At 34.1% G+C, this 22,076-nt stretch overlaps 2 protein-coding genes across 2 annotated transcripts; one reads left to right on the top strand and one right to left on the bottom strand.

The window, feature by feature from the left end:
- Positions 1-882: 882 nt before the first annotated feature.
- On the bottom strand, positions 883-16,167 carry LOC102804544 (uncharacterized). The gene is made up of 9 exons (XM_006825530.3): positions 16,134-16,167; positions 13,979-14,246; positions 12,862-13,574; positions 11,860-11,998; positions 10,136-10,262; positions 6,830-6,931; positions 6,119-6,241; positions 5,530-5,669; positions 883-4,470 (listed from the first exon to the last, which is right to left on the bottom strand). Exons 1-9 carry the CDS (start codon positions 16,160-16,162, stop codon positions 4,312-4,314), a joined length of 1,800 nt encoding a protein of 599 aa, XP_006825593.2. The 5' UTR covers positions 16,163-16,167; the 3' UTR covers positions 883-4,311.
- Positions 16,168-16,359: 192 nt separating this feature from the next.
- LOC100377753 (small ribosomal subunit protein uS2-like) lies at positions 16,360-21,751 on the top strand. Its single transcript, XM_006825529.2, has 7 exons — positions 16,360-16,448; positions 17,979-18,146; positions 18,567-18,685; positions 19,104-19,349; positions 19,787-19,915; positions 20,570-20,719; positions 21,375-21,751. Exons 2-7 carry the CDS (start codon positions 18,014-18,016, stop codon positions 21,567-21,569), a joined length of 972 nt encoding a protein of 323 aa, XP_006825592.1. The 5' UTR covers positions 16,360-16,448; positions 17,979-18,013; the 3' UTR covers positions 21,570-21,751.
- The last annotated feature ends 325 nt before the right edge of the window (positions 21,752-22,076 follow it).

The following is a 22,076-nucleotide window of genomic DNA, read 5'->3' as shown; positions in this document are numbered from 1 at the left end:
GAATATAACAATATCAAATGTATTACTGTAACCATTATGGAAGACATGACTCAGTGCTATGTTGGAAGTAATTCAGAATATAACAATATCAAATGTATTACTGTAACCATTATGGAAGACATGACTCAGTGCTATGTTAGAAGTATTTCAGAATATAACACTATCAAGTGTATTACTGTAACCATTATGGAAGACATGACTCAGTGCTGTGTTGGAAGTAATTAAGAATACAACACTATCAAGTGTATTACTGTAACCATTATGGAAGACATGACTCAGTGCTATGTTGGAAGTAATTCAGAATATAACACTATCAAGTGTATTACTGTAACCATTATGGAAGACATGACTCAGTGCTATGTTGGAAGTAATTAAGAATACAACACTATCAAGTGTATTACTGTAACCATTATGGAAGACATGACTCAGTGCTATGTTGGAAGTAATTCAGAATATAACACTATCAAGTGTATTACTGTAACCATTATGGAAGACATGACTCAGTGCTGTGCTGGAAGTATTTCAGAATATAACACTATCAAGTGTATTACTGTAACCATTATGGAAGACATGACTCAGTGCTATGTTGGAAGTAATTAAGAATACAACACTATCAAGTGTATTACTGTAACCATTATGGAAGACATGACTCAGTGCTATGTTGGAAGTAATTCAGAATATAACACTATCAAGTGTATTACTGTAACCATTATGGAAGACATGACTCAGTGCTGTGTTGGAAGTAATTCAGAATATAACAATATCAAGTGTATTACTGTAACCATTATGGAAGACATGACTCAGTGCTATGTTGGAAGCATTTCAGAATATAACACTATCAAGTGTATTACTGTAACCATTATGGAAGACATGACTCAGTGCTATGTTGGAAGTAATTAGTATTTATAGAATAGAACTTATAAAGACATGTTACTACACAGTTTAATGTAACTGACACGCATATCAATAAGCAAAACACATTTATTTCATGTTCTTTAGATAGACAAGCACCCTTGGAATCGCATTGATTCCATTCATTAATTCCATTTTGTCATGGTGATAATACAATACAATGATATTGCCAGTAATTTTGAATCTTTTGACTTACTCATGATGTAAAATAGATTAAAGTTGCAATCCCACTTTGTGAGTTACCATCCCCCACAACCAATATATTCATAATATAATGCCGATATATTAGATAGGTAATGTGAAATCATCTACAAAATGTGAATTTAAGCGGTTCTTATAAATTAAGTTAGATTTGGAAATAACAAACACTCGCTGAGTTAGAAAGCTTTGTTATTCATGAATGTTACATTACAGGTTTGTCTGGCCAGTACTCTCAAAATGAATTGTACGAAAAGGAGAGAGCAAGGTATCTACTTTTATATACCATACTTTTAGCTATCAATGCAACATCATTTCTTCAGATTTTATGTTGTAGCTTGTTCTGAGAGTAATTTGTCACATATTTGCAAAGTGGCAATGCAACTCTTGGCAGTTATTCTCAGGAAGCGATAATCTGTATCTAAATAATGAAGTTATATCTCTTACTATCATAAAATCACTGAATACATTATTAATCTTGGTATTACAAATCTATATTGCTTGCATCTGTGTACATAGGAATACCTGCGAATATATATATATCTACATTACGATAACAGTAGCAATTGATAAATTCACAAACATGCAAAACAGGTATGATTTAAATAATGCAAATTAAACATAGAATTTAAAAAAAAAACATATTAAACATGAAAATAAACAAAATAATTTTACACCAAATGTGTGATTCTAATAATAATGTGATAAATAAAATAAAGCTTCATGATGTCATCCAAAGACTTACTTAATATAATTACGTTTTAATGTCATTTTCTTTCAAATTTGGCTGTTAATAATGGATTAGAAGTGTCGAGGTATAAGTGTACATCTTGTAAGTTGTATTAGTCATATACATTATATTTGGTATTCTGAATTACACACAGATTTCAAAATATTACATTTTATCAAAATGAAAACACTGAAATCATCCAGCAAGTCAATGCCGATACATATAAATACTTTGTGAAAATGTCACAACCAGATTGTTGTTCCTTAGTAAATAAAAGTAATGCAATTAAGCCAATACAGTAAATGATACTTCTATTATATACTAATAAATCACAGCGCATAATTGGTTCTAGTTAAACTCTAAATCAGTGTATTGTATATTATTCTGTTTTACATGCAGATTAACCCTTTGTGTGGCAAAATCAATTCCAATCATCATCCACAAAACAATTTCTTTTTTCAGTCGGCTCTTTTTGACAACAATTTTCAAAATTTTTATCATAAAGTAAAACCATGCATATTTAAGACTGAATTCGACACAAATTACAAAAAATTTGAACAATTTTACATCAATTTTGAGCATGAAAATTATTTGCCACTCAAAGCAGGGGTGAGCAAATCAATCCACAACAATGTAGTCATTAAACCAGTAACCACAACAAATTGATGTTTCAAGTCAGTAAATTCTGTGCTCATAATGTTATTTGTTTTGGCAATAAAACATTTCAACTGAAATAAATAAGATCCGTTATTTTATATGGTGATGTTGAATTTACAGTTTGTATACAGAACAAACAATGAAAATAAAGTCAACAGAATTGCTCTCAGAGGTACGGTATCAGCAATACATTTTGCCAGCTTTGATATTTAATTACCCAATCAGTTGTCTTAATGCGAAACTGGAGAAGTCTGGGTGAAAATTAAGTAGCCCCAGACCACTGACCACACGATATGCTCACCCCTATGAAGGGCCTTAGCAACAATGACTACCTTAACTAGGATTCCTACATTTATACTGAATATGTTCATGGCTAGTTAACCCATACCATGACAAGAATTCTTATGTACAATTTTGTTTGTATTTACAATTTCACAACATCACTCAACCCCTACCCCACCCACTGTCCACAAATTAATGTTTTATTTTCCTGAATAAAAAAATAATAATATTATTTAGCAATATAAATTAGAAATATTAAAATTGTAATCAGAATTTTTATAAAAGAATCATAAAGAAATTTATCAGTAAACAAAGCTTTAATAAGTGTTGGTAAATTTGTTATTGTTAATTTCCGAGTAAATTTAGTTTGAATATTGCAGAGACTATCATACTGTACTGTGAAACACTTTGATTTTGTGCGAGACAAAATCACGAAATTTGTGGCAGTGAACATTTTGTTTGGATCTTTGAGTCAGTGATTTTTCAGCAAAATTTTATTCCCACAAAAGCCCTTAAATTCTCAAGTCACAAAAATTGATGAAGCATGAACATAAAATTGTTAATGCGTTACAGTTGACACATTGCACCATGTTCGATATGGGACATGACATATACAACGTGTGTAAAATACATTATTTACTCAAAATGTTAATGTTTCCTGTGTGACAACTGGCGCTTTGACACTATTTTCTCATACGGCAGGCACTCCGTGTGAGAAAATGGAGAAGCAGCATCCCCTACCCTACCCCAACTATGTTGATATATACTATGGACTAATTTATTTTCACTGAAAACAATACTATGGAACATTGAATTGTATTTATTTTCAAAAATTCTTCATGCCAAATACACACAAGGCTTAATTATTCGGTGGGTTTAATTTTCATGCTAAATTAAAAAATAGTAGTGAACATGTTAGGTTAGAAATTATTGTTTCCTTCATAAATCAGCAAAATTAAAACATAGTTAATATTCAGGCAATCTGTTAAAATTAAACTTCTTATTTTTATTATATTATTATATTTCTTCTTTTACCATATATGAAGGGAATGAGCAAGTTTTACTGATGTCATTATGACAACCAATCTACAAACAGCTAATGATTGTTTTATCAAGAAAAAGAGTTTTTGAGAAAATAAGATAAATTGAAATAAACAAGTTTCGAGTTCTGCAGTTTACATGCTCTTGAGTAAAAACATTGCAATTTTGTCAGCGTCGAGGGGGGTGATTTTGCAGCTTAAGGGGAGCCTGCAAAAAAATTGCACAAGCTAGAAACCAACCTCTCACTCTCACATGAGAACTGACTGATGACGCTATAACTTAAAACTCGTCTATTCGACATGTTCACATGCATTTAATTTAGCGAATTCCACTCATCAGCGAAAATCATGAAATTAAAACCTATTGAATAATCAGTGCATTCACAGTACTATGAGAAGTATGATCAAACTACACTCACAGAACATGGAAAATAAATAAATGCATGTTTTTTTTTCACTGACAGATCATGGATGCGTTGTCATGGTGAGGAGTCAATCCTCATCCTCCTCCTCAATAGTATCTTTTATCATTGCTGGGAAGACACGTCCACCATTATGTAACAGAGAGTAGACACTCCGATAAAACGGTATGTAACTTGTATCATTGGGATTTAATTCTTGAAGTATGGGTAATACTTCCTCTGCAACCAACTAGAAACAAAGACATTCATTGATTTAGTCAGCGAATTGTATTTGACATATGAGGACACAAATGAAAAAGAACGTCTGGTAATTGGTTCTTGAGATATCAGTGAAACACACACACACACACACACACAAACATACACCATTTACCATCATTGTAACAACACACATTGGATTAACTTTTAATATAGTTGATTTAATTTTTAATATAGTTGCGTTATGTTGGATTAAAAAGGGACTCTATATAGAGTTGCTTTTAAATTCAAGTTTAATTAAACTCAATTACAATAAAATTCGACATAGAATTTTTTTTTAATTCAAGTTTAATTAAATAAATGTTGAATATCCTGTGACTTAACATATGCGAAGCTTAGGTTTATTAAAGGGGGTTGGTGTGGTACAATTATATTAAACTAAACCTAAGCTACGCAAACATTTCTTTGTTAAGTGAATTTGATTAAATATTAATGTAAATTTTAAAAATAGTGAGGGTCTTAATTTAGTAGGTCTCTCATCACTTAGTAGGTGTAAATGAAAGTCATTATAATGTTGACACTACAAACAGACACATACATACTAACTGCAAAGACTCCAGTTACGTGCTTTGCACGCAGGAGTAAAAAGGATTGGAAAACCAAGTATACCACAGTCAGTGCTAGATGTTGGAAATGTGGAAATTGAACAAACCTGGAACAACATTTCCAAGCAATAATAAGTTGAGAAATAGTAAAAAATGGCCATCATTCACCCATATTTGGTCAGAAGATAGAAGCAATAAATGAACTTAGCCCAGTCATACCTGAGAAATAACTGTAGACACATTTTAGAGCGAGAGGGACGTCACTTGCGCACACGCGAGAATTGAGTCCCAAGCGACGATAACAACACACACTAAAACACAAAGGCTCATTGGTAGACGCTTGTTTGTGAACAATGACACGCTATGGCCATCTGACGCATGCACAGGTGACGACTCCCTCGCTTTAATGAATTTTATAACAATTGCTAATATTCCAGAGCCTTGCTTGCTACACTTCATTTGTATTGACTTGTAAATTCACTCACCTTTTCAAGTTGTATCTGAAGTTGTAAGACGACAATGTCATGTTCCAAGGTGATAATCTTTTTCAATTGTTCAACATTGTTATACAATAAATATTCAGTACTTTCTCTGACAATTTTTCCATTCTGAGGTTTTATTGCACCTATACATAAACAAAAAAATGATTTAAAGCCTACCTTCTGAATTGAGAATATACATGACTGCTTATCAGTTATTGGTACATAAAATCTGACCCAAGCCATTGTTTAGCGGGCACAATTGAGGTATTACGTGGTTCCTTACACCACAAATCTGACAGTGTCAAGGATTGCTGAAAACTGGTAGCAATTGTACATTTGTACTGAGGAAAAAAATTCATACAGCATTTTCTTCAAATTACCTCTAACACATGACTACTAAGGTATTTTACGTTACATTTTTGAGAATTTCAGTATTCAGTACTCTTATTGGTTCTTTGTTTTCATCTTGTATACTAGTAATTTATTCTAGAGTGGATCTCTTTATTGTCTCCAATCTTATTAGCACCATTACATTACAGCAGATTCTAGCATTCCTAACTAATAAACCCAATACAAATTGTAAGCAACTCACTTTCATTAAAATTCTTTGGTGGCACAAGTAGATGTTGTGTATGTTTCTGATACAATTCATTCATATGTTGTTGGACATATGTACAATCACCACATGGACATCCATTAATTAATTGTTGCTCCCCTGTGTATAAAAAGCATGAGATGTACGACATGACTATCCATTTTCAGCTTCCAAGTGAATCATTGTAAACAATTTAATTTTCACTGGTAGAAATTTCAAGATTTTTGTGAAGACAAAATTTTGCTACAGTCACTGGCATGCCAAAGAAATTTTCAGTGGTTTACAATATCTTGTTACTAGAACACACCTGTACACATAATAACTTTCATTTCATTTTTACTTTATTTATAATGGACAGCCTTTTACCATATGCCTATTTTATGACAAGTTACAGTCATCTTGCGGTAATGCATTGCTCTTATCAACAAGAATACTGCAATTTTTTTTACATATACCGTTGAATGGGGACAGGAACAGCAAACAGAACTGACAGTTTCATGTCCCTCTGATGGAATCCAAGTCTGGCAATATTTCACAATCTCCTTGATGATGGGCAGACATGCTAACCATTTTTCATTCAAAGCCAACCATTTCATTTAAACACTGGGCTGTTACAAAAGCTGATTATTACATCAATTGTGAGGTCCTTCCTCAATCCTGTTCCAGGAAAAGACATGAAGTAAAAATTTAATCATGGACACCACTTACCAATTATTAAATGTTGTATTTCTTCCTGCATTTCATAATATCTTGCCTTGATCTCACCAATCAAAAATTTAGTTTGATATAACTCTTGCCATGGGGATTGCTCTAAAATGTAAGAAAACAGGAATTAATTAATTATTTATTTGTTTATACACAACTACATCAATGTGATTGCTCAGATACAAACATAGCTGAAAAACCATACTATTGTTAGATTCCCATAGAAGAGAAGTTGAATGCATGAACAGAGGACGAGAGCAGCACAACACTAGACAGCTAAAACTGTTGCAAGCCTGTCAAGACGACAGTGTGTACAGCCGACTACCAAACTGAACTCTGCTATAAATGTTACCCCACATAAAGTCATAATTTCTGACAATGACCAAATATATGAATATTAAATTTTATTTTATTTATGTGACACAAGAAAAGTACATATACCCCTACTATAAGTGCCTTTATAAATACTTTTTTTTAGCTGGAATTAATTTTCACTGAAAGGATTTTTTGGGTGTTTTGTGTGGGATTTATTTTCATTGATTTCTGACGAGTTGAAAGTGAAATATAGGAAAAAAGGTATACTGTGAAATACTTTATTTTCACTGGAATTAATTTTCGCTGAAAAGGCTTTTTAAGCGTTTTGTATGAAATTTATTTTCACTGATTTCTGATGACTTTAATATGAAATATAGGAAAAAAAGTATATTCACTGGATTTTATTTTCACGGAATCATCCCTTCAGCGAAAATAGTGAAAATAAATTCCAAGCGAAAATAAAGTATTCTACAGTATTCGCTGGATTTTATTTTCACTGAATCATTTCTTCAGGAAAAATTAATTCCAAGCGAAAAATAAAGTATTTCACAGTACCACTGAATTCCTTGATATAATGAACACATTGCATGACTCTCGCTCATAACAAACCCAGTATGTGCTCATTATAGTGAACACTTCACTATAACAAACTAAATGCATGTCCCTCAAAGAGTTTGTTATACCGTAACAGTGTAACAATTTAACATATATTCAGGGAGGGGGGTACAAGTAAGAGAATTACCACATTTCACCACACATGACACCTTTTTCACTACATTACACTTAAACTGAGCATTGGGACATTTTCAGTTTGCATTCAAATCAAAACAGAAACCATACCACCTGACCAATCGTGATGATCTTGTCTCACATTAATAGGTTGTTCAGTTAGAGAGAAAAACATTTTTGAATATTTTGTCTTTCTTTATCCAATATGGCGACCAAAGCAAGCGACCAATCATAGTGACCATGAATAATTTGAATGTGCTTTATACACTGAGTGCAATGCACTAATGGTGAGTGGTATCAGTATGGTGAGTGGGGACGGATATTTATTGTGTTTCCTGCCTATTTGTTATTATTATCATATCACATGTCTTCTATATGGTTCCCATTGCATGTGTAAAACATATTGTTTGTTTATGCGAAATCTGATCATGTGCAGTTACCTTGAAGTTTTAGGTAGTTGGTTACCATCAAAACAAATGATCAGATTTCCTTGATGTTCACACAATGGTTTTATCATTAGTGTTCACAAAATCTGGTTAAAATATATAGTCACCAAACTACTTTTTGCACAAACAACCATGAAGATGGTGATTTTTGAGCCATTTACCAATGATTTCTATGGTAAAAAGTTCTCATCATATCTCAAAATTTTGTAATGTCATATATGGCGGAAAAAATCATAAGCGCTTGTAAAATGGTTACTTGTGGTTGTCAAGAATCATTAGGAAAACAAGCCATGCATGGCACAGTCCCCGTTAGTTATCAAATTTAAGATATATAGTTTTGTTTATAGCAATATAGCTAGAAAAAAACATGTCAGGAATATGATTATGATGATTGTTTAACATTAAAATGATTGACATTTGTATCTGATCAAGTATTGAGAGATATTGCTCTGGAACACCATTAATTAAAACAAAATCAGCCATTTTGAATACATGTATAATGAATATATAAAAGTTGAACATAGTCAGTCAAAGCATGTCAGAGATATGGCACTAGAGCTGCATTCATTAATACAATATGGCCACCAGTCAATCATTTTAAATCCGATCTGAAAAATAAAATGACGTTCATCAGGAACCCATAATGTCTAATGTATGTACCAAGTTTCAACAAAAACCATCCAGAAATGCTTGATATTTTATGATTTTTTAGCACAAAAATGGCCACCATTTGGCCATTTTGAATAGGATCGTCAAACCAATATATCTGTATATCTATGACATAATTTATAATGAATAGTTAAAATTTGAACATAATCAGTCAAAGCATGTCAGAGATATGGCACTAGAACCACATTTATTAAAACAAAATGGCTGCCAGTCGGCCATTTTGAATCTTACATGTATCTGAAAAACAAAATGATGTGCATCAAGGTCCTATAATGTTCAACGTATATACAAGGTTTGAACAAAATCCAACTGTAAACAGCCGGGAAATGCTTTATTTTGATGAATTTTTAGCACAAAAATGGCCACCATTCGGCCATTTTTAATAGGATCGTCAAACAAATATAACCACACACACGGAGGTCAAAACATAAGTCCCCGTTTTCGGACTTGTGCATAATGTTAAATAGATTTTCGTAACCATGTGCTGCCATCAAGAATTCTAAAGCATGTACCAACAGGAAGTTGTTTTTCTGCTTTGTTGGCAGGTTTTCCATGGCCACTTCTCACTGTTACTTCAATAGTTCACAGTTACCTACTTTTTGGACTAATCCCAGTTAGGAGACTGAACACTAAACATCACATGATGGGATGACATCATCAAGGTATTGATCAGCCATTTCCCTTAAAAAAGGCCTTATTTATAATTTGATGGACTTGGTGGACCCTGAGATGTTGAAACCTCAATCATAGCTGAATCTACATAAATGCTCAGTGATGTTTATCTATCTGCAAACATTCTCTGACTCTTGATATCTTGTGGATACCGTAATTGTTGAATTTGGTGTACATGCATGTCACATACTTCATAACTATATCCAATAATACAACTGTAAGCAGGTAGACTGCTTAAAGTGGAGGAGTCGTCACCTGCGCGTACGCCAGATGACCATAGCGTGTCATCGTTTACAAACAAGCGTCTATCCATGAGCCTTTGCGTTTTTAGCACATGTTTTTATCGCCGATTGGAACTCAATTCCCGCGCATGTGAAGGTGACAACCCTCCTGCATTAAAAAAAACATGAAAGTATTTGCAAGCTCATTAATATTCATGACCATTGGACGGGTGAGATTTCGACAGACATATTCATACCTGAAAGTTTGTTCATATTGACAAGCACCATATTTGTTATTTGCACTAGATGTTCATATTCTGATTTGAGTCCATCAACTCTTCTTACCAGCTCTTCCTCGGATAAACTCACAGATCCAGCTTGAAACTAAAACGCAAATTGTTAAAGAAAACATACACACATACAGTCTGGGTAACAACAAGAACTCTCAAAGTGTGTTTTGATTATGGGTGTCAAAAATTGTATCTTATGCAAGATTTTATACTGAATTCAAAACATGTGTTTGTTTGAATAAGCATTGACAATGCACAGTCCCTGTGCGTTTTTTACAGGTAGTCGATCTCAGTGTTCAGTACCTGTACCAAAGGGCTCAATGTATTTTGAAAAAAGTATGACATGCACACAATGCATGATCATGATACAAAGTTCGAATGAAATCGCGCTGTACATCTCAGAAAAGTGACCTCGGACACGTTTAGCAATTTTTGAGACCAAAATATTATAATCAAATGGTAATAACAATTGTGTGCATATGTAAAGTCATCATACATGGTTTGTGTGTTAAGTTTGAATGTAACTGGTTAAAGCATATCTGAGAAATGACTCCTGACAAACGCACATACGGACAGTACCCTTGTCCGAAATGGGGACTATCAGTAAAACTTTTAAATTTAAATTTAAGATATATAGTTTTGTTTATAGTAATATAGTTTGAACATTAACATGTCAGAGATATGAATCCAGAAGCTGATGCTTGATTATGATGATTTTTAAAACTGACATTTAGTCATCATGTATCTGATCGTTAAACGAGTATTTGTCTATATTGAGGGATATTGATGTGGAACAGCATTAATTAAAACAAAATGGCCACTTTGAATCAAATTGTCAAACCAATACATCTGTTATTTGTATAACATGATGTACTGTATAATGAATATATATAATCTGAACATAATCAGTCAAAGCATGTCAGAGATACGACACTAGAACTGCATTCATTAAAACAAAATGGCCACCAGTTGGCCATTTTGAATCTGATCTGAAAAACAAAAAGACGTGCATCAAGGTCCCATAATGTCAAATGTATGTACCAAGTTTGAACAAAATCCATTTGTAAACAGCCGGAATGCAAGATTTAATGATTTTTCAGCACAAAAATGACCGCCATTCGGGCAACTAGAATCAGATTGTGAAACAAACTGAGTATGAGCGAAGTTTGGATGAAATCGGCCTAGGCATGTCTGAGATATAAGACACACACACATCCGCACACACATAGGTCAATCCACAAATCCTCCTTTTTGAATGACTTCCAAATATGGACTAAAAATCATTTGAATTTTCGTGAGTAGAGACAGCATGGATTATATTAAATAGATGGGCCAGTTATGTAATCTGGGAAAGAAACATCAAATATATACATGTATTATATTAGTGATAATGGGTTCTGTGATCCATTAGGTATATCACAAAAATGTTTAAATCATAAAAGTATCATAATAAATATTCTGTAATAGGCCTTACATTTGGTCGCTTAAAATCATACAATGTACATAAATTAATAGCACACATAATTATATATACATGTGCAGTACTTGAATATTCAAACTATTCTTTCCATTTTGCATTCGTGCAATCCCAAGGACTTCCAAAACCACGCTTTAACTACTCAGTGTTACAAATGCTTTCTCTCACTAAATCGCCACTTGCGATATTCAGACTCTGAAACATGAAAGGATACGTCTGTTTCCAATCTGTCGATGAAATGATTTGATGCTACTTTTTTAATAGGCTTCTTGAGTACACTAGCTGCCTTCTCTTTCAATTTCCGGTTTGCAGAGTGCACCTTTTTGAATCTGACAGGGAAACTCAAATTAGATCTGTAAATGAGAACAGGAAAGTCATCAGAGATTGGCAGATCCCCCAGCTTTGTTTTTTGAGGAGTGGATAACCAATTTTTTCTGCAATTTTTACTTATATTCTTTAATATTTCTGGAAATGAACCCTAATTTTGGAGCCAACAGACAAAATTTGAGTCAATTTTCAGTTTTTACTCATAAAATTTGGCTACTTTTGACCCAATCTTTTGTGAATTTGTAATGAAAAAATGTAACTGGTGGTCAAGGTAACTACTGTAATTTTATCGAAGGACTGTGGTTTATCTACTACTACAACTACATATAAATTATATAACGGAAAGTAGTGTGCAACTCAATTAGGGAGTAGATATGGGTGTCTTTCACCAGAACTGTATGCTCATCACACAGACCAAATTTCAAAATGAATGTTGAAATTTTTTTTAGTAGTCCCAACTTAGTAGATTCTGTATGGACAGATGATTGGTATTCAGTAATATATGCAAATGATAAGAATGCAATATACCGGTACCCCGGTACTTCTTATTTCCATCAAAAGTATATGATTTTATAAAGACTAGCATTCAAGACAGACACTGTATATCACTATGCTGGGAATAATAAGCCTAGATCTATCGATACAATATGAGGGACACTAATTCCACAATATGCATGCTGGGACTGAATACAGGCAATAATACTGAAAGCCTACATACATTTGGTAATTAAGAATTCTGTCAGTAGTGTGCTACACATGCAACACAGATGTTGGTGGTATTACTATAACAGTGCTTGATTTCAGTTTTTCCAAGTAAATCAAAGTTATAAGAAAGTATACTGATATTAGTATGGACAGTAAAATAGTAATTTTTTTTTGTTCAACATACCCATCTTTTAACAAGGTGAATGGTTCGTCTTCTTTTTCTTCTCCAACGTCATCCTTGTCCGCATAATCACCCTGGCAACCACTGGAAGCTGAATCTATTTGACAAGGAGCACTGCTTTGATTTTCTTTTATCTGAAGATGTTCTACTAAATCACAAACATCTGTTGTCGCACTATCTTTTAGTGCAACACTATTTGATTGAATCACACAGCCTGAATCATCAGTCAGTGATCCTGACCTTGATCGCTGAGGTCCTTCACAGACTGCGTGTTCTGGCCTGTCTAACGATCCAGATCTTTTGACTGCGGCAGCTCCTTGCTCTGCAGAATTTGACCTTGAACTTGGTAATCTTTGTGTTGCAGGCTGCATCTTCGACTGATACTTTCCGATTTCAGAAGAGCTAGTCTTGTAATGTTGCTTGATGACAGTATTTTTATATTGAGGTGCTCTGTGTTTGTTTGTCGATGTTGGCTTTTTAGATGCTGCCGAGCCTGTTCTCTTGTCTGAACTAGCACCAGTCCTTTGTAATTTTGTATCTACTAGTAATCTATCTAATGTACGCTTGGAGATGGTAGCTACATGACTACTGCCAATTGGGGGCTTATTATTTAGCACACAATTTTCTGCTTTCTCTGCTGACAGCACATCCGACGATGACAATTTAGTAAGTGGTTTTGTTGGAAGAGTTTTGTTCTTTTTAGCTTTGACTTCATTCTGTGAGGAAGAAAATATCGACAATTTAGCTATTTAGATACACCAGATGAACATTCATAACAAAAAACACAACAAATTACTGCTGGAAGCAGAAAGAAAACTATAAATAATTGACATTTTTACACAGTATATTACGGATGAATATGTCTTTACATAATAAAATCATATTCTGACATCTTTTGACTTTCGAATTCAAAATACCGACTTTCACGATGTCTGAATGGCTAATATACGCACTATTAAACAGGAAAATCGCCATTTCATGGATATTTATTCTGATCAATCAGAGACCTTGGTCAAATAGAGGCTACAAATCGGTGCATAGTGTGCCAAATTTAGATTTGTCTACAAGCCTGTATGATGAGATTCACACAAAGAGAAAACTAATTAATGTATTTTCCCACCTTAGCCTGTACTTCTCTTGCCTTCTGGGCTCTATGAAGCATAGCATCCAACAATGCCAACTCTTCCGCTTCTTGTTGGCCTAGCTCTTTTTGAAGCACAGACTTTGATACTGCATCTGAAGCTGATTGTTGTTTGGCACGTTTCTTTTTTGGGTCCACTTTTGGAGGCCACGGTCGGAGAAGCACTCTGTAGTCTTGACATGTTTTCTCTGTGGCTGATCGTTTGGCTTCACATCGTTGACAAACATCAAGAAGAAAATGGATTACCCTGAATATGATAACAAAAGGTAATGCTTTTAGTTACAAAAGCAGCACATCATCAGAATTAATCAGTAATACTATATACATGTATGAGTAATACATGATACAAGCATTATGGCTAGGTGTGTCACTAGGGCGTGATTGACAATTTATACAGTCAAATCTATATTAGAAACTGCAGATTAAATTAAAATGGTGCAATGCAACAGAGGGGACGTAGCTTCTCTTAGAGCATCTACATATATGAGAAATAGGGAATTTTTGGTTGTCAATTTTCAAAAAAAAAATGGGTACGGTTTCTATTAAGGATGCAGCTTTTAATACAGATTAGAATTTATTTTTAAAATATGAGAAATGAACGTTAAATGTTATTGCTGATGACACATTACAAATTAACAATAAAAAAAAATACTTGGTATAATGGAAATAGTTGTATATTACATTTTTTTAATGTTTCTTTTAACAAAGTGTAAAGTAGTGCTAAAACTGCACATGTCATGTACATGAAGATCAATCATAGTAAATTCATCCCAACGCAAAATTGATAAAGAATTACTGTACAAGCTTCAAGACATCAACTTTGAAGAAACTTGAAGTTGGAAGTGTTGCTCAAATCATAATACATGACCCACATCCTATTGTGTCAATTCATTTTCACCCTGTCATTGTTGTGGCTGTTAGCAAAGCATGAGGCATAATCGGTCAGTTTATCCTTGATTTATTAAAACTTGCTATGTTCAAACTTGTGATGTTAAAATTATTAAGTTCAGATTGCTATTAAAGATAAATGTTGAAAAGTTATTCAGAGGATGTGTGTGGGTGGGGTGGTGTGGCTTTATAATCATTATTTTGTCAGCCCATTATCCTCTGTTTTTTACATACATACAATGAATGTACTTATATGTACAAAAATTTTTACAAATGTACTCCCAGATATCAAAAGTAATAAATTATATTTTGTGCAACTTCATAGTGTGTGAATGAATAAAAAACATGTCATCCCATTTCAAAAAATTCCAAAGGTGATTTAGATACTTAATCAGAATCACCATGCTTGGTACAAAACTTGGAAACTATAAAATTCTTATTGTTGTTGGGTGATGAAATAACTGTCAATAAACTGCCCGACTGTGATTGCTTGCTTGTCTGCTACATATTATAATTATGTTTTTGATTCATTTGAAGTAAAATTATTTTCAATTTTGTATTTGAAGATTTTTTAATGTCCAATGAAAGTTGGTGGTGTACAAAAAATGGCTTGCATCCCTATTTGGTTATTCACATATACATCTTGCCATTTAGGACTCGGAGCCTTTTGTTGACAAAAGTCAAGGCTTGTTTGGGTACCCTCTAAGGTGATTAACAAACAGGCACTAAATGTTCATTCAATGGCTGAAATTGGTTATAGTGGTTATAGCGATATTTTAAAGGGCGATGGTCGTCATGTTCGCTATGGAACTCATAATGACATACACAAAGCGCGTGAAATACATTGTTAACATGACGCGACGCGCGACGACCACCGCCCTTTAAACGCCAGTGTTAGAAGGTGGAAAAAAATAGTATTTTAAATGAAATAGTTTGTTACAGTTACTAAACAATTTGCCATCGGTCCACATTTCGCAAAATACACAAGTGATCAATGTTTAGTAGTATCAGCAACCAAGTGGTAAGATACCAGGAAGAGGAAGTGGAAGAGGGAAGTGCATTTTTTCACAACTCCCAGTTCCCGTTCCTTCCCAAATACGAAGAAAAACTGGAAGAACTACATTGTGACTTTTTAGCTCATGTGGCGTGTTACGTTCAGACAACATTAACACACGCTCTGTATGTTTCATTATTCAATGTCATAAGCATAACATGCGAAAAAATGTAAAAATTCTAAGAACTATACCTTTCTAAATTTGAACAGGGCGCCGCCATCTTGGTCTATAGGGGCGCCCTCTATATCTAGTCAATTAATTTGATTCATGCTGTCGCTAATATTTTATTCTGCAATGTTTTGCATTCGCACAGAGCAGTCGATTTAGTTTTATGCATTTATTGTATACGAGTCTATATACTGTTAAAGATAATGGGAAAAAAACAAATAATTGGAGGAATGATGTAGCAGTCAATTTACCTAACACCCCTTCGACCAAGCTAAAGAAACCCCACAGAAACTGTGACCTTTCTTTTCGTTGAGAACTCCATTTGGCGTTTGCTCATAGTAAGTGGCTCTCTCTGTAAATACGAAAAGTATATACGAAAATTAGAAAATAGATAGGTTCAAAGCAAATTCTGATGTGTTTGAAAACTGGTATACGTGTTAACATTTTTTGGGGAGAAAATAATTGCATCAAACACTATTTCATGTGCGTTTTTGGGACCGGATATGGATTCTAAACACACGTGTTACAGTATTAGAAAGACTTCCGGTATTCTTGGACAGTCTGTGTACGTTCTTTCGGGTTTCTTTTGGAAGTGGTTTAGTTGTTCATGCAAATCGCTAACAGTTATGGTATGGCTATGTACTTGTAACTTGCAAACTGCAGTGTTTAAAGATAAAAATGTTAAAATGTAATTATTAAATTTTTTTTATGATTACACCGAGATAACTGTTCTGTATTCACACGTCATACTAAATTACAATAACTTTTATTGACTCCTACTCATTCCCTGGGGGTGGGGGTGGGGAGGAAATGGTCACTAAAATGCACATAATAGGGATAAAAAGTAATAAACTAAGATAAAATCACTGAAATGCTGACAAAATTTGAAAATCAAAATTGTTTGTATCTGATATGACTTTTCTGGTTAAAAAGCATGCTTAAAAAAATGTATGCGCACGCACATGTACACAACTGACTTTCAAATTCAAGTAAAAAGAAAATGTTTGGTTGTCTGGTGGTGTTTCTGTCTTACATTTAGGCAAGTGCAACTATGTTGCACATTTCATTATTGCTCATTAAGAAAATGAATTTTTTATTTGGGGTAATACGAGTTAAGTTTGTTTCACTCATAGAAACTGATTCAAATGATAACTTTTCTTTGTTTCTTAGCCGTGCTTGTACTTGTACAGTTAACATTTCTAACACTTAATCTGGAATCTTCATTTGTTCATTCATATATCTTCATAATTTCTCCATATCAGTGGTGCTTTACAATTATTGAGTAAATTACCTCTAAATGGTAGACTACATCTTAGTTGATCATTCAGAAAATTTGAATAACCATATATAATCAACAAAACAGACTATAAGTGTATGGCTACAGACTAGAGAATGCTATTTTTGGTTTTAGTGAAATTTTTAGACGGGCATTTTCAATTTTCTGGCTAAACCTCGACTACCAATAAACAAATATTGACTGAAAACTTCTGTCGAGTGATTATTAGGATGTAGTCTATCATCAGATGTAATTGAGAAATTGCAATAGTTTTTTGGTCGAACAGATAATTTGCAATGCACTGGCTTTTAGTTTTTATCGTTCCCAAATTTAGGTTTCTTGATTTTCCCATGTCTCTGAAGACGAGATTTATGTGCATAAATTATACATGTACTGCACAATGCACATAAGTATTCTTTAAAATTAAGATTAAATATTCAGGGTGGCCCATAAAATATATTTATAGACCAAACTAAAACTTTTCCAGTATTGACTTTAATTTGAAATGATTAATGTATTGTGACTGCATTGTGCAATTACACCAACTTTAAAAGCACTCGATTCATGAGTATCTGTGTTCATAATTGCATAGGTTGATCATCGTTACGTTTAGATCAACGCAGCACGATGTCCGGAGGTCTTGATGCGTTGGCTTTGAAGGAGGAAGATGTGACAAAATTCCTGGCTGCAGGTTCTCATCTGGGCTCCACAAATGTGGACTTCCAGATGGAACAGTATGTGTACAAGCGCAAGAATGATGGTGAGTCTAGCTTTTAATTTCTTCTGACCTACACATCTCCATCTTCGTGTGTCATTTGTTTTACTCTATTCTTTGAGACCATTAGCTTTCTCATGTGGATACTCTGAACTAATTTAGTCATTTGTGACAAATATACCCACACTCTTAGAAACTGACATATTCTATTCAGTCTTGGTTTAAACAGTTAGCTTGATGACACACTGTACATTATGGAAATTTATTGATCGGAAATGCATTGTTTTGTTAAATGTATTACTACTTACCGGGTCTAGGAATCTTAAATATCTGGCTGGCTTTTCATAATGTTGAATTGTTAATGTTAATAATACTCGAATTTGGGTTTTCCCAAATGGCAAAATAACTGACTGTCACTAATAGTATTTAATTATAATAATGCGTTACATCATTGTTTTCTGATAGGTATGTACATTATGAACATTCGTAAGACATGGGAGAAGATCTTGATTGCAGCTCGAGCTATAGTAGCTATTGAAAACCCGTCTGACGTATGCGTTATTTCAGCTCGTCCATATGGTCAGGTAAAATAGAACTTGTATGATTTTTATTCCTGGTTGATATGAAAGAAGCAGACTGTAATACTATTAATTGAATAAGAATACATGTGTTTTTCAGTACCATTGAGGCAGTTTGACCAGAGATCCAATTTTGCACTACTGAGCATGTTACTGCAAATTTATGCAATGCATTATGAGTTGGCATACCTTCTATATTTGGTTTGTCTCTTCATTTTACTTTTGACAGTGAAAAAAGCATCAGAATATATAATTATTTGTATGACAGCTTCTGAAACAGTTTATTTTTTTGCGTGGGGTGGGGTGGTGTGACTTTCCAGTTGCAATTTCCAATTGCACTAATATTTCAATGAATACTGTACAAGAGCTGTAAGTCAATTATCATTTGCACCTATTGTTGACTGTATTCTTTCTCAAATTGCAGCGTGCAATTTTGAAGTTTGCAACTCACACTGGTGCCTCTCCAGTGGCTGGTCGCTTCACACCTGGTACATTCACCAATCAGATTCAAGCTGCTTACAGAGAACCACGTATATTGGTTGTCACTGACCCAAGAACTGATCATCAACCAATCACAGAAGCTTCCTATGTGAACATCCCTGTTATTGCTTTCTGTAACACCGATTCTCCATTGCGTTATGTGGATATAGTTATCCCATGTAATAACAAGGTTTGTATGAAATATTCTGTTTATTCTATCCAGTGTTCTCTCGGCGCCTGTTCTAGCATAGTGGCCTTTAATGGATTTAATTCAATTAAAGCTTTTGTGTGTAAACTAGAGAGTACAATCGAGCAGACAACACACTGCCCACAGCCAAAAGTGCATGTAATATAGACATTTTGACATTCTGGCTATAGCTGTACAACACTTGATTTAAAAATAAAATAAGGGATGATGCACTGCTATTATTGCATGTTGTAAATCGTCATGATCAGAATAAGAGCTTACTGCCATCATTTAAATGCAGGAATTGATACCTGACTTAACAAGTGTGAGCAAAATTGTCACCAGTGGCTGGTTAGAAGAATGTTAAAATCTAGATAACATGATTCGAGACACTAATTCTTGTACACATGATTTCATTTATGTATATTACACTTTTACAGGGAGCAAACTCAATCGGTTTGATGTGGTGGTTCTTGTCTCGTGAGGTTTTACGTATGCGTGGAACAATCAGCCGTGAAGTACCATGGGATATTATGCCTGATTTGTACTTCTACAGGGATCCAGAAGAGGTAAGCCTAAAATCGTATCTTGTCAAATAATGCCATTATGAATTCAGTCAACCACACCCAGGATACAACCATAATTGTTGCCACTCTGCTCAAAATCATTTACCAACATTATAAATTTTCACACCTTTTCTATGATTTTCGCAAAATGAGGACAACATAACAAAGTTAATAATATAGATGTGATTTGTGGAACGAATGTAAAAACACTATGAATAAAAATATGCAAGTGTCATGCCAATTATTATGCAAATTAGAAACTATCCTTGATCAAAATCCTGGGAGAACACTATACTACAACACCCCAAAACACTTTTTAACACAAATGCATCTCTAAATAGAAGCACTCATAGACACAAAATTGCATTTATCGAGTGCTGGATTACGAAAAACTTGTCTGTAATTTATGTAAATTCATGTGTAGCTAATATGAATAAAATGTCCTCCTTAATCTGTGACCTAGTTCAAACCTTAATTTCTAATCCTAATCCACAACCACGCACAATTGTTTATGTGAAGATACAACTTAACATATTAAGCTTAAATAACCACCCAGTACTAGTGTTCTTGCATGCCAAATGACACTCAACTTCAATCCATCAGAAACAACTTTTCAGACTTCAAGATTGAAACTATAGTTTTCCCTTTTTTGCCTAGGTTGAGAAGGAAGAACAAGCTGCCTTGGAGAAAGCTACAAAGGAAGAGCCTGCTGCAGCTCCTTATGCCGACCAATGGGGTGGGCAGCCAGCCACTGTGGAATCTGCAGCATCTGCTGTATCAGCTCCTGCTGTTTCTGAAGTCACTGATGTAAGTTTTCTTCTAAAATTGTCTTTCTTTGTCCTAATCGCACAAATTTGCCAACCCCCTACATGCACATGCTTGAACTTCAGAGGCATTGGAAGAGGGCTTTGTCGTGATGCCAGTTGAGTTTGCCTTTAGTGCCTTTGGTATTCCATATGTGCCATTTTCTAAATTAAAGCAAGCATGCATGATTCTACTGAGAAACTATGTATTTGACCTCTGTCAAATACTCCATGTATGTTGGCACAGCTTATGGCAGTGGAAATAAAACAAAATGACGGTATGTCAAAATAACAAATCAAGGCCTCACTGCTTCATACTTGCTGATGAGTACCTATCGCAAGGTGATGAGTGAATAAACGGACTGTGATTAGTGCTGATGTCACATTTAGGTGGTGAAATTGAGTATGCAAGGTGATATACCTTCAATGACATAATGGATCTGTTTCTTGCAATATTTCATTGACGTCTGTTTCCAGCCTCTGTAAATATTCATATGCATCATTTGGAGAAATGCTTGTTGCATAAAACTTTTTGCTTCATAACTACTGCAAAGCATGACAATGCCTGTTATTTATAAACTTAAATCATACGTATTAGTATCTTTTACAAAATTATTCTTAGCATTTTTTTTTGCTTATTTTTTCACTTTCTTTTCCAGTGGGGTGCAGAATCAGTTGCTGTTCCCAGTGTTCCAATCCAGCCTGGCTATGGTACTACAGATGACTGGGGTGCCCAAGAACCATCTACAGATTGGTCTGCTTCACCTGCTCCAGTAGCAGCACCTCTACCAGGTGCAGTGGCTGCAACTGCTACTACAGACTGGGGTGGTTCTGATGCACAGGATTGGTCATAAACCAGAACCTGACTCTGAAAACTAAGAAAACTGAATATTTCTGTCTGAAATGAACTCTAAAAAGGAATAACAAATGTTGCATCATTGAACATTTTGTCAAAGATATTTTGTAAGGATACAAAAATGTAAAATGTTCCATGCTTGGCATACTGAATAAATAAAACTGAATGGTTGATACTGTACCATATTAGTGTTGAAAGTTTTATTTTTGTACTATTAATAGATGCGCTGTGGTTGTACATTGAACATACTGTGTAGTATCCAATCCAGTTTTGCAGAAAAAGATGTGGCATCAGATAACTTAAAACAAATTTTAGGAGATTTTGTCAGTCAAGTTCCCAAAGCAAATGGGACTAAAGTTTATGTAAAAGAGCACGAGGACTCTTTGGTGATAGAATACCACAAAGAAATGTTAATAGGAAAACTTATTCAGTAGTGTCATTCTGAAATTGTCAAAGTGGATGTAGTGCATCATTGAAATTACAATAAACTCTCCTGTCATTTAAG

Source organism: Saccoglossus kowalevskii, chromosome 8 (genome assembly GCF_978046115.1).
Source record: "Saccoglossus kowalevskii chromosome 8, keSacKowa6.1, whole genome shotgun sequence".
Lineage (NCBI taxonomy): Eukaryota > Metazoa > Hemichordata > Enteropneusta > Harrimaniidae > Saccoglossus > Saccoglossus kowalevskii.
The sequence above is the reverse complement of the archived record's forward strand: the minus strand, read 5'-3'. Positions and strand labels throughout refer to the sequence as shown.